This window comes from Mastomys coucha, unplaced genomic scaffold (genome assembly GCF_008632895.1).
Source record: "Mastomys coucha isolate ucsf_1 unplaced genomic scaffold, UCSF_Mcou_1 pScaffold15, whole genome shotgun sequence".
Taxonomy (NCBI): Eukaryota; Metazoa; Chordata; class Mammalia; order Rodentia; family Muridae; genus Mastomys; species Mastomys coucha.
This window is the reverse complement of record NW_022196897.1, coordinates 21,569,331-21,582,248: the sequence shown is the minus strand read 5'-3', so window position 1 is coordinate 21,582,248 and position 12,918 is coordinate 21,569,331. Positions and strand designations below refer to the sequence as shown.

Sequence of the window (12,918 nt, the reverse complement as noted above, 5' to 3'; positions counted from 1 at the left end):
AAAAAAAAAAAAGAAAGAAAGAAAGAAAGAAAGAAAGAAAGAAAGAAAGAAAAAGAGAAGAGGTGAAACAGATTTATGACCTCCTTACACATAAAGAAGCCACAAGGACACTGCAAACAAGCCGAACACAGTCTGGCCTGTCAGAATGTGAAAGAGGGCTTCCAGGAGGAGGTGACATTTACAGAGACACACAAAAGATGCATAGGACTGAGGGAAAACCAGGACAGAATACAGCTATACCGGCTGAGGGAACAGCCTAGCCAAGTCTGAGAAGCTGAAATAAGGCCAAGAGTGTTGGTGAGGTGAAGCCATGCGGAGACAGAGGGGAGGGAGGGAGGCAGAGACCAGGCCAAGGAGAGGCTAGTGGAAGGTTTCTGGACTTGGAGGCTTGTCCTAGGCTTCAAAAAGCCTGACTCACCAAGCTCTTCCAAGGAGGAAAACCCTGCTGGTCTGGAAGCAGAGGTGGAGTCAGGATGCACAAATGAAATCTTCTGGCTTTTCCACACACTAGGAGACAGTTGCAGGGCTTTCGAGATCTCAGCAAGCTCAAAGACCCACCAGGTGCACGATCGCGCCTGCGCACACATTGGTGATGCCTGCTGCCCAGAGGTGTGGAGTGGAAGCCTCAGTCAAGGCGCTCCAGTGGGTGAGCCTCATCATTTCCTGTTGGGAATCACTGGGCAACTGTGACAGCTAGCTCACAAGGTCACTTAGGTTTCCTTGAGGTCACTAATGTCAGGAGCGTTACCAGGGCCACTCTGTGAGCCACCACAGTGCTTAGTAGCAAGAGCGGCACCAGACACAGCTTTGACTGTGGGGACGAACATTGCAGAGCTTTCCGCATCTTGTACTCACAGGAGCCCCTCCTTCTGTGGAGGGTCCAGCAGGGGTTGCATGGGGGCCGCATTCCAGAAAGAACAGCTCTGTGTAACATGAAACCCGGACTCTGGAAACACAACCTCTATGGGAAATTGGAGGATAAGGCCTGCTCTGCGAACTTGCCCAGCCTCATTGCATACCAAGGGGATATTGAAACCCAATGCCTGGTCACTTGGCCTCTGGCCTAGCGGGCTTGCCCTTCACTGTGGCCAGAGAGATTGTCCTGAGCAACACACTTGACCATGGCATGGCTATTGGAACCTCTTCAAAGCTTCCTGGCTCTCAAGTGCAAGTCTGCCCTCCTTATCATGACCTGTATGACTCTTTATCGTGACACAGTTTGGCTGAAACCAGCCGCATGGGCATCCATGGCTACAGCACCTTTCTGCGTCAGGGCCTTTGCATATCCCTTGGCTCCTCTAATAGGAGGGACTGGCGTTCTGAATTGTCACAAATCCTAAAGACCACAGAGGGGTTGGGGAGGTGGCTCGGTACATTGGATCTCCAGAACCTCTGGAAAACAAAAACAAAAACAGACAAACGAACTAACAAAAACCAGTAATCCCAGTACTCAGGAGACAGAAATGGGGATTCCCTGTTGCCAAAACAGCTAGCAAGACAAGCCAGAGTCTACAATAGCAGGAGACTCAGCCTCAGTAGATTAAGTAGAGAGTGATTAAGACTCTCCCCATCAGCCTTGGGCATCTCATGTGAGCACACACAACACACACACAAACTCATGGATGTGCATTCCCCACACACGTGTGCTCATATACATACAAATAAATGACCACAGACCTTGTTAAACTCCCCAGTAGTAATCTGAAGTATTGAAATCACTCACTCAATGAGAGACTTGAGGCTGAGGCTGGGAGAACAGCCAAGGGCTCTTGTAACTCAGGTCCATCCACCCACCCCCAGACTCCTGAGCCTTTGAGCTACCATGCGATCAAAACAGGGCAGCAAGAGTGGATCAGACCAGAGAGTCGAGGATAAGGTATGTTCAAGATGAAGATGAGCAGAGATCAACAGGGCAGTCCTCGGTCCAGCTGCCACCCAGTTCAAGCTCCAAGGAACTGGTGGGCTGAGGGAAGATGGTGGATCTCTTTCAGCCTCAGTTTCCTCATCTGCGAGGTGGGGCTACAACAGCTAACTTTCAGGAATGAAGTGCTGGCACTGGCTAAATGCTCGGTGAATGGCGTAATGCCACTTCGCTGGTGACGTGCAGCATCTAGGAAATCTGGACCAGTCCAGACCGAACCAGCCCTTTCAATTAAGCAGCTGAAGCCTGGGAAACCGTCCTGCCCTGTTTGCTGTTCGGTGTTTTGTGTTCCCAGCGTTTCCTTTGGAAAAAGTCCAGCTTCCTCCTGCTGGAAGAGGACTCTGTTCACGCCTGGGCCTGGATGCCCAAGGGAGCCATGTGGAGAGGTGACAAGAGCCTGGGGTTTGGAGTTAGGCCAGTTGGGGTTTGAATCCAGGATCTGACCCTTTCAAGGCTGTGTGACCTCTCACAAGCAACTTCACCTCTCTGAGGTGCTGATTTTGTTGCCAGTTGTCTCAGAGGATTCTACATGCGGACAGAGGGGTTGAGATGAAAGATGCTGGGAACATTTCCCGGTGTACAGAGGGTTCCTTTGGGGGAAAATCTAGCTTGGGGTGGGGGTATGGTTCTAGGCTTCCAGTAAGATCACCAACACAAATGCTTCAGGATAAGATATGGGAATGGATTAAACTCCAGAAATCAGTCCCTTGAGGGGATGGGAGTCCCAAGTTGTCAACCCCCAATGGCCCATCAGAGAGAACTGACTTTTCCTACAAAACCTCATGATTAAGTGCAAGAAGGAAAACTCGCTATATGATGTCATTTAGATAAAAGTACAAAACCAACCCAACTGAGGATGGAACCAGAAAGAGCAAGCTGGTGGAGCCAGAGCTTTTGGGAAACCAGAGGCATCCTCAGTCTTAATCTAGGATTACTGGCATGGGAGTGTCCCCTTTATAATTTCACACTCTGTACACACTTCTATATGCATATTATAGTTCAATAAAAGTTATATAATCAGTTCAAAGAAACACATCAAGGCTGCAGGGCTGGGAGGAGAGAATGCTAGCGTGGGCTCCAAAGATCCCCTCCAAGTGTGCTTAAAGGTCATGTGAAGAAGGGCAGGACCCCAGCTTTCCCCCCTGCCCAGAGCAGAGACTTTTCCAAAGTGGACTAGACAGCCAGCATGCCTCTCTTACCAGCACTGTCTTCCAGGGGGATCTAGTGAGCTCCTACAGGCAACAATGTAACTCCCCAGACTCACCCTTACTTAGCATTCATTTGACTTTGCCTTAACACCCTGCAGGGAGGGAAGAATGGGTGAGCCTTGATTTGTTCCCAAAAGGGCCTTTCCAAAAACAAAAACAAAAACAAAAAAACAAAAAACAAACAAACAAACAAAAAACAGCAAGTCACCGAAACCAGTCCCCAACCCTGAGCACCCCAATGGAGCACCCACAGGCTTTAGGGTTCACTGGCAGGTTCTTCAGGGGCCCTTAAGCTGAGGACAGCAGACAACCAGCCCAGGCTCCGCCTCTCAGCCTGACTGATGCAGGGGTCCTAGGTTTATTTTTATTTGCTTGTGCCTTGCTCTTTTCTCTTCCGAGGGCCAACACACGATGCACACATCTCCAACATCACATGGAGCAAGCTGCAGAGTCAAACGAACGCACATCATCAGATGCATTTATTTGCACAGACACTCATAAAAACTTTACTAGACACCAAATAATTACAGGAAGGGGCCAACCTCCAATTCGGTTGAGCCGCAGCGTTTTGAAGTGGATTTAAGATAGAGATCAAATAAGAGAGGCACCCGCCCTGGCTCACACCCACCCCACCCCCCTTCCCCAGCCATGGACCCTCAGGGTGGAGACCAATGAACTCCCTGGCTTTTGTGAATTTGTGTCCGATTCTGTGAGTTAGTCTTAAGTTCCTAATGAGGCTTTTATGGCTCCAAACACGGTCATTCACCCTCTCTTTGTTCTGGTTCCCGTCCTGGACTGGGGAGCCCTTCATTCTTAAAGACAGGCTGCCTGTTGAAACCATCCATTTGGCAAGAAATGTAGAGAGATTCTTAAGGAAAGTGCTTGGTAAAAAGCAAATATAACACAAGAATACACACATCACAGTCTCTAACAGGTTTCTTCCCAAAGGGCTTTCAAAAAAAAAAAAAATCTTGATTCTATTGCCTCTCAAAGCTCTCACTGTCGGTGCTAGCTGCCCTCAGCCTCCGGTTCATGACAAAGTGAGAAGGCTGGGCTGTCTGTCTGGGTGCCCTACACTGGCCCTGTCTCATGTGGCCAGTCCACAGCAGCTGGCCCAGGGACTTCACCTGTCCTGGAGGGAAGGAAGAGACCAGACAGGACTGAATTGGAGACAAGTCTGTTTTCCTTCTGGCTCTAGAGGAGGAAGAGAAGGAGGAAGAGAGCCTCCTATGTCTAAGTAGCAGCTCCCCTCCCATACAATTATTCATCAAATAGTATGTCTAGAGCCCTACAGTGAGCCGGCCATGCCATGAGCACTTCTATGTGGCTCTCCCAGCAACTCCATAAGATCTATGCTTCTTTTATGCCCACTGCACAGACAGAGACATTTGAAGGACAAAGGTGCAGGTCTTCTACCCTGGTGTCTCCTAACCAGACCCTGAGATAAGATTGGAAACTTCCTGAGACCTGCCCTTCTCCCCGCGCCTAACCATCGCGTAGCCAGTAGGAGACCTCAGCTTGGGGCCACCCAGTCCTGGAAGGGCCTTCTCTGAACCTTCCCATGGGCTGCCGGCAGCCTTTGGATCTGAGAGAGCCTGATTTCCCCACACGTGGAGCAAGCCCATGACTAATGGTCCAGAGTGGGGGTTGTTGGAGGGCTGAGGGATTTGGCTGCGCTGTTCATCCTCCAGCTCTGAGCCCCCCCCCCCTGCAAACCCTGGCACCCACCTCTCATTAGCCTCAAAAGCCCCCAGTGGAGAATAAGAAGTACCCCCAGAAATCCCTCTCCAGTCTCGCCTTTCTGGAGAACTTCCATCAGCACAGGGAGACCTCAGACGCCCTTCCTTAGTCACTAGAAAGTGGTCGTCCAATGCTTTGACTCATGAATCCTGGGTGAAGACCAGCTAGGATGCTCGGAGGGGTGCCTGGATGCTCGGGAGTTGGATTGCCAACAATCGACCTCTGCTGAGCCATGGGCCCGCCCTTGCTCCATTTCCGTGGTGTTCGGGTCCTTCCTGGGATAGACTGAGTTTCCCCTGGGGGAAACTCAGGTCCCGACTTGGCCCACAGCTTGGGATAGCTTTCATTCTGCACAGCGAAGCCTCATAGATCTCGAGGCTCCGTTAGCCCCGGGCAGCATGGGGTGGGCCTAGGTGTTCCATGGCCTCCGCTCTTGAGGCAGAGCAGGAAGGCTGGTGCGATGCTTCTGAGATTCTCCTTGCTGATGAAGCCAAGGCTGTGTCTGGTCCTCCTCCTGCTGGGATCTGATACTGCAGCTCGTGGTTCTATACCTGGAGGGACGGTCGTCTCTCTCCTGGAGTCTGGTCAGAAGCACCAAACGGTTGGGTTTTTGCTGGTGTAGCCCTAACCTCCCCTGGCCACCGCCCCTCCACCCCCGGCTCATAAGCTCGCACGAGGCGGGTCGCTACGGAGTGAGGTTGCAAGTCCTAAAGGAGAAGAGCCAGAGACCAAGTAAGGGCTCAGGAGCTGCATGCCTTTTCGATAAGAAGAGCCCGGATCTCTCCCTGTTTTGTTTCTTGCGATTCCAGCAGTGCAGGCAGCCGTCCTCCTCGTCCGTCTTTGCTCAGGTGAAACCATCTCGAGCGGATTCTGCAGCAGACGTCGGAGGCCACAAGCATCCCGCATTGGACGGCGCGCGCGGGAGCGATCGGCCATCTGTGTTGTGAGTCTCAGAGCGGGGGTGAGGGGGGACCATCGGCTTGTACTGGAGAGACAGGCGGAGCCAGGAGCTTGAGGCCCGTGGAGAGAAGTGGGTTCCAGGCCTAAACCGGTTTTCTCCTGTCCAGTCGTATTCTTCTTCCTCGGAGGCAAAGGATGGGAGACCAAGAACCCTAAGGATGCTTCGGAGACACATGGATGACTATGCGGACAATGTGAACACCGGGTCTAGTCAACTCGGGTTGCGAAAGTACGGACAAAGAAGGTCTACAGGTCGAGGAGGATGGACAGACGGAAACAGGCGTGCAAGGGATCAAGGTTGTGAACGGGAGCATCTTCCTCAATCGGACTAAAGACAATCCTGGTTTCACTGTTCACCCAGGGAGCACTGAACTCAGTTGCCGACAGTTCGGGCAGCCTGACCCGAGTGGGCCGGGTCACAGGACTGCGCGGGGAGAGACCCCCAAAATTCTGGAAACCTTGGAAAACATACCAGCCATGCATCAAAGGGGGGTTGGGGTGGCTACAGGTGTGCCCTCGGCGCTGAGACCCAGCTTCAAGCACTGCAGAACGCACAGCAAACACAGCCAAAGGTCCAGACCCGGTCTTGGACGCCAGCCAGAGGATCAGGGAAGCCTCTGAGGCCGGGCCACAGGGGCCACCATTCAGTCAAAGAGAAACGGAGAGGGATGGGGTAGAAATGGACAGGCACAGGAAGCGTGGGAGAGATGGGAGGGTGGAGATGGGCGTGGAACCCTGCGTGGATTGCTTAGAGTCCGAGGTGAGTCTTTAGGGCTTGAGACAGAGAAGACACATTCAGCCTGAAGGAGATGGTGAAGGTCCGGGCCTGGAACCAGGGCTTTCGGTACCCAGCAGTGGTTGCAGGGACACACTGTGGCCAGCAGAGGGCAGAGTGCACCCGGTCGGCCCGCTGCCTCTGCGCGCGGTTCGGCGCCTCCCGACTCTGCACGCCCAGCCTTACCCTCTCGCCTTCTTCCCGCAGCGACGCGCTGGGGCCCAGATACCCAGAGAAGGCGGTCCAGGCCCAAGCCTCTGCCCAACCTCAGGCTCAAGGCCTTAGATTTCTCACACTGGGTAAAGACAAGCGGACGAAGGGTGGGCGAAGAGAACTCTACATGCACATTCGCATGCTCCCGATACAGACACACAAAGGCGCCGAGAAATACACAGAACACAAAGCCACAAACACAAAAACCCCTCAGCGACACAGAACAATTCAGGAGCTCGGGGAGGTGGGGGGCGCAAACAGAAACACAAAGGTAACTCGGAGACACACTTATAGAGAAAAATCTACCAGGCACGCTACAGGGGCCCGGGCGCATACAAAGGCGTAGACATCTTCGCTGTGACACAGACACGAGGACACACACAAAGACGTGCAAAAAAACATGACACAGAAGCACGAGAGGCGTGTATCGAACACACACACACACACACATTGCCAGGAAAGTCGCAAGGACACACGAACACAAAATGTATGAGCACGGGAACACGGGTGCACACGTACTCAATAGCCTCCGAGCCGGGAGCGCCGACACGCACAGACACACTCGGATCCCCACCGACACACACACAGGTACTGGGGTGGGGCGGTGACCGCTAATCCTCCACAAAGCCGGGCCCCTCCGGGCCCCCCTCACCCGAGCACAGGAGGCCACTTCTGACCAAGCCTCCCGCAGGTTCCAAATCCGATCCGCCCTCTCGCCTCCACGGGGTCAGGGGACCCGCCCTCCGAGCCCTCCATCCCGGCCCGGCTCCGCGTCGCTGCGCCTCGACCGGAGGGGCCAGAGCCGCCCAGCAGCGGCTCCCGGGGGCAGCTAGCTCCTGCCCCGCGACCGCACCACTCCTCCTGCCATTCGCGCGGGCGTGGCGGGGCGGAAGGTACCCTGTGTCCCGACACGACGTCTTCTAGTTCTCTCGCGGGTGTCTGGCGGGATGCACCCAGAGTCGCCAGCTGCACTGCATGCCGCTAGCCTTGCGTTGCTTGCTGTCGAGGCCCACTTTGCCCAGGCTGGCCAGCGCTCAGTCTCTAACCCTAGCCAGGCCCCTTGGCCCCAATGAAAGGGCACCGATTTCAGAGGTCACACGGATTTCCTTAGAACCACTGTCCCCACGCCGTTCCAGGCCTCCACCCCTAGATCTTGGGACCACCACTTCTTATCTGCCTCTCATACTCTAAGCCCTGGGAGGCCCAGCCTTCGCCCACTGACCCCGTCTGGGAACGAGATCCCTTTCCGAGTCGTGTGGACCCTCTGAACACTCTCTTGGTCTCAACCCGGGCCTGACCGTCCTCGTTCACCCAGCATCTCCCATTCTAGCTATTAGGGCCCCTTCACCTCACCCCTCTGCCCTATTTCTGCCAGGCCTGGGCTTTTCGGGACCACTCACTCAAACTGCAGTCCTTGTGCCCCCTCCCCAGGTCAGGGCTCCCTTTGGCGAGTCCGGGCCAGCGTCCTTGCTTACATTTGATGCTCCCTCGACCCTAGGAACCCTCTCTGCGCACCAGGCTGTCCGGTGCAGACCCCGCCTCCCGAGGGGACACCAACTCAGACCCTGCGACCTACCTTAGCCTACAAGTCCAGGTTTGAGGCAGCCGCTCTCGCCTGGCGCCGTCCCCTGGAGAAGTCGCTGCGTTCCCCGCCGTCCTCACAGTCTGGCCTCACTCGGGGCCACTCCTCTGAGCGCTGGAGCTTTAAAAAAAAACCAAAAATATTAATAATAAAAAAGGCAAGAAAGAAAAAAAAAAGAAAGCCTGATTTCCCCAACTCCCAAATCAATTTTTCAAGAGGGGTGGGGCACAGAATTTGTTTCGATGGCTAACCAAACTTCTGCCAAGGGTGGGCAGGATGGCCGGCTGGGTACAAGGCGCGGCACGGGGTGCAGGCCGGGGGCTCAGGGAGCCCTCCCGCAGGGAGGGGGGGAGGCGACGGCACTATTTGACGTGGAGCAGCCGGCTCATCCCGGCGCAGTGATACGAGGCGCACCAATGAGTTCAAATGTCAGGAAGTTTGAGGAGGGGTGAGGCGGCTCCGGGCCGGAGTATCCCTCCGCCGCCAGCCCCAGCTCTAAACCGAGCGGCTCCTCGGGCGCACCATGGCACTGGAGTAGTGCGGGGAGCGCGCCTGGAGCCCCGCGGCCCGCTGCGCCCCGCCCGGGACCCTGCTGCGACGCCCGCGCCCCCCCAGCCCGCGGGGCCGCCCCTGAACCCCCGCCCCCTCCCCCGCCCGCCGCCGCCGCCGCCTCCTCCTCCTCCCGGCGGCTGCCCGTACCGCCCGCCGCCGCAGCCGGGACCCGGGGCTGACAAGCAGGTGACAGGCGAGCAGCGGGTGCGCGTGGCTGCGAGGAGCCGGGAAAGCGCGGCGCGCGGGGCTGCCAGCCGCCCGGGCCCTCCCGCGCGACGCCGGGGCCCGGGGCCAGCGCGCCGCCGCTCCACGCTCGCCCCGGGGCAGCGTGCGGCCCCGACCCCGCGGGCGCCGCGCCTCCCCGGCTGCAGCGGAGCGGGCGGACGGGTCGGAGGGCGAGTGGCCCAGCCGGCGGGGTCTGCAGCGCGCCGGGCGTCCCATGGATATAGCAACAGGTCCCGAGTCGCTGGAGAGGTGCTTCCCTCGAGGGCAGACGGACTGCGCCAAGATGTTAGACGGCATCAAGATGGAGGAGCACGCCCTACGCCCCGGACCCGCCACCCTGGGGGTGCTGCTGGGTGAGTGCTGGGTCGCAACGCCCGAGTAGTCCGGGTCAGGGAGTAGGGCCGTCCGTCGTGCCGCTGTGGACACCGGCGTGAGGGCCAAAGAATAAAGAAAATAGGTTTTCAGGACGTGGGGAGGGGGTCCGGACCCCTGGAATGACCACCAGAGGGGCATCAAGCACACCTAGACAGCTCCCTGAGGGGACAACGTTCAGGGACGTCACCTAGACAGAGGACTGAACAGCCTCAGCCGTCACTCACACCATCCTCTCCGGGTCTGGGTTCTAATACTGCTACACTGGACTGGGCTGGGGTGGAAATGGGTGGCAGGGATGCTGGAGAAGTAAGTTGTCTCCTTAGAGCCCGGGAGTGATGCCAGGTCACCTGGGGAAGGGGAGTTTCTAGAAGAGAAAAATATCCCCGGGTCTATCCAAACCGTGGGTTCTGGGGTAGAAGGGTTCCATCAGCATCGTGGGGCGTGTCAGCCAGCGAGTGTCCTGGCTTCACCTCACTGGTCGGGTTCCAGCCGGCCACCCCGCGCGGAGCTCCTTCTCGTTGGTAATAACACCCATACGCTGGATCTCCGCGAGCGGGGAGAGCGCAGCGCCCAGCCAAGGCTGCAGGCCCTCGGCCTCTCCGCGCCCCGGCTTACGGAAAGGAACGTGCTGTCTAGGGCTGCCGGGTCTCTGGCTCGCCCGCTGGGGTCCTCAGGCGACGGGTGGCGCTCCGGGGCTGGGCCAGGCGACGCTGACGGCCCGGCTCTCGCCCTGTGCGCTGCAGGCTCCGACTGCCCGCATCCCGCCGTCTGCGAGGGCTGCCAGCGGCCCATCTCCGACCGCTTCCTGATGCGAGTCAACGAGTCGTCCTGGCACGAGGAGTGTTTGCAGTGCGCAGCATGTCAGCAAGCCCTCACCACCAGCTGCTACTTCCGGGATCGGAAACTGTACTGCAAGCAAGACTACCAACAGTAAGCGCCTCTCGCCCTCCTCTCTTTCCCCGCCACGGACCAGCACTCCAGCCCGGCCGGTCCCTGCCGGGAAGAGCCCGCGCCGCCCTGCGGCCGGCTCTGCGCTCCACTGGGCCCGGCAGCACCGAGGGCTCAAAGGGCTGCGTGTCTCCGGGCTGGGGCGAATCATCTCTTTCCAGACGACAGTGGTGGGGTGCCCCTAGGTGCCATCTGTTGTCCCGGAAACCTGCGCAGAGTGACTGAATTGGGGTACAAGACAAAGCCCTGGGCGGACTGGTCGATACGATACTTGTCCCGGGAGAGGGCTTGGCCCCTCTAAGGCCTCAAGTGGGGACCAAGAATTTATTTTCCAAGAAAGGCATTGCTTTAGAGGGCCAAGCCTGACTGTTTCCCCAGTTCAAGAGCGTCTGGGATTCCTGGAGCAGGGAGGTGGGTGCTAAACTCTGGCTGCGATGCAGGCGGGAGATCCCCACCCTGGCTGGCTCCTTGCCGCACTTTTATTCTCTGGTAAAGAGATATAGGTGTCCTTCTTCCTAAACCGTTCCATAAGGGAATTTTGCCCTTACAATTTTTCTTAGCTGGAGAATCAATCTGTCTAGGAAGCTGCAGCCTAGAGATCTTCGTTGGAGCGGCTGACTGAAGGAGTCAGGCCTCCCTAGACAGTCTACTTTCTTGCAGCGTGCTGGAAAGGGGTGGTTGATACTAGAGATGTGGTTTGAGTCTTACCTGCTGGTTTCTATGCTAAGCGGATGGCACTGTGGACTTGTGTGGCTGAAGGCTGGGGACAGACCGCAGAAGATGCAGAGCTTTTCTTGTGACCTGCCTGGGGTCGTAGACCTGGAAATGCAATTGGGGGGGGGGGGTATGCAATGAGGATCCTCAGTGGGAAGGAGAGTGTGGGAATCTTGGGAGCGGAGTTGCAGAGACAAGCGTGAGTCTGTGGGAATTTCTAAGTGGAACTCTGAAAGGCTTCTTGAATGGGGCTGCTCAGGTGCTCTTGGCTGCAGTGGTCTCTGAGTGCCAAAGCCCTTGGAGAAAAAGGCAGGGATACATGTGCAAAGCAGTGAGTGCAACCAAAGTATTGTCTCCAGATCCAGGGTCTAGCTTGAAAAGAGGCAGCTGAACTCTTTGACTGGGGCCTGGCAACTGAGACTGCAGGCAGGAGCCCTGCAGAAGGCCTTGGTGGCTGGCTACTGGAGTGTCCCCAGGAACTGGGGACCGGTCAGGGACTACTTTTTGCACCTTGCTCTTTTTGGTGGCTGGGGTAGGATGGGGTTTTCTATGGGCAAGAATTGGGGTGGGTTTCGAGGAGTCTTCTTTTGTTGATCCTATAACATGATGTAGGCTTGTCCCTCTGTAGGTGTTCCCAGGTCTAGGCACATCATTGATGTCCATCCTGTGTCTGCACCACGGAACTCTAGTTCCTGCGGGGAAAAGGGCACCAGGCAGTTTGCCCACAGCTGCGCATACAGCAGCAGGAATAAAATGAGGGAGCAATGGTTGGGGATTTGGGGTGACTCAGTCAGCCCCTCTCTGGGAAGTACTGTGGCTAGGCATGAGCAGTACCCCTTACACCCATCTTAGCCACTAACCTCAGTAGCCCCACACGTGGGTCTTCTAAGAGGCACGAGAAAGTAGAAATGAGCCTCTGAAACTTTGGGGTGTTTTTGTTGGGGTTTTTTTTGTTTTTGTTTTTTAATTAACACTGTAAAGACTTTGCAACCTTTTGTACATAGTTGCTGCTGGGATCATTATGGGACAGGGCAAAGACACCTCTGGGGTCCCTCTGCTCAGCCCTAAAACAGTAACTGGAGCTGGGTGAGTGACCAGCCTCCCCAGTTTACAAAACAATTAAACATTTGCAACTGCTTTGTCCCACTGATATTTGTTTTTGAAAGAAAAGAAAAACAGCCCCAAAGATTTGGCTTCTACCAAGGTGCAGACTCCAGGTGCTGCAGGGAATTTAGTCCCCAGATCTGGAGTCTCCCTGAGTTTCCTAGGGAAAGGACCGTCAGCCTTTCCCCCTCCGCTCCCCTTTTCCTCCCCCATCTCTCCTTTCTAACAATAACGACAATTAAGTATCTGCTATCGGCCGGCCTCCTGGTGTGCTTGGGCGGAGTAGTGGTTATCAAGACAATCTTGGGGACAAATCCCCAGGGTCTCTTGGCAGCATTTGCAGGGAGCAGGAGATCAGCTAGGCCCGCAAGAACTCACACGGAAACAATGTTCTTTTACACAATAAAAAATATTTTTTTATTCATGATTTTTTTCTTTGAGAATCCCAGATGCATATTTATATCATGTGTGCACAAATGCTTTTCAGACGAGAATTAAGGCAATGGGGACAGAGACGTGCTTTCTTGACTTTGAGTGTGTGTCTCCTCAGCACTGGGAAATTTGCAGCATACCCCATACACACACACACACACACACACAC

At 55.8% G+C, this 12,918-nt stretch overlaps 1 protein-coding gene and 1 long non-coding RNA gene across 3 annotated transcripts in view; one reads left to right on the top strand and one right to left on the bottom strand.

The window, feature by feature from the left end:
* Positions 1-3,580: 3,580 nt before the first annotated feature.
* On the bottom strand, positions 3,581-8,911 carry LOC116090037. The gene is made up of 3 exons (XR_004118527.1): positions 8,651-8,911; positions 8,394-8,519; positions 3,581-7,876 (listed from the first exon to the last, which is right to left on the bottom strand). It is a non-coding gene; the product is annotated as an uncharacterized LOC116090037 (long non-coding RNA).
* A 353-nt stretch (positions 8,912-9,264) lies between these two features.
* The window catches only part of Lmx1b (LIM homeobox transcription factor 1 beta), a 77,416-nt gene continuing 73,762 nt past the window's right edge, over positions 9,265-12,918 (top strand). The window contains exons 1-2 of one of the 2 annotated variants that reach the window (XM_031369920.1): positions 9,265-9,529; positions 10,295-10,481. In XM_031369920.1, the coding sequence (XP_031225780.1) occupies positions 9,391-9,529; positions 10,295-10,481 (326 nt within the window). In that variant the 5' untranslated portion in view covers positions 9,265-9,390. The remainder of the gene's footprint in view (positions 9,530-10,294; positions 10,482-12,918) is intronic. The other variant, XM_031369921.1, reaches the window with a different exon arrangement.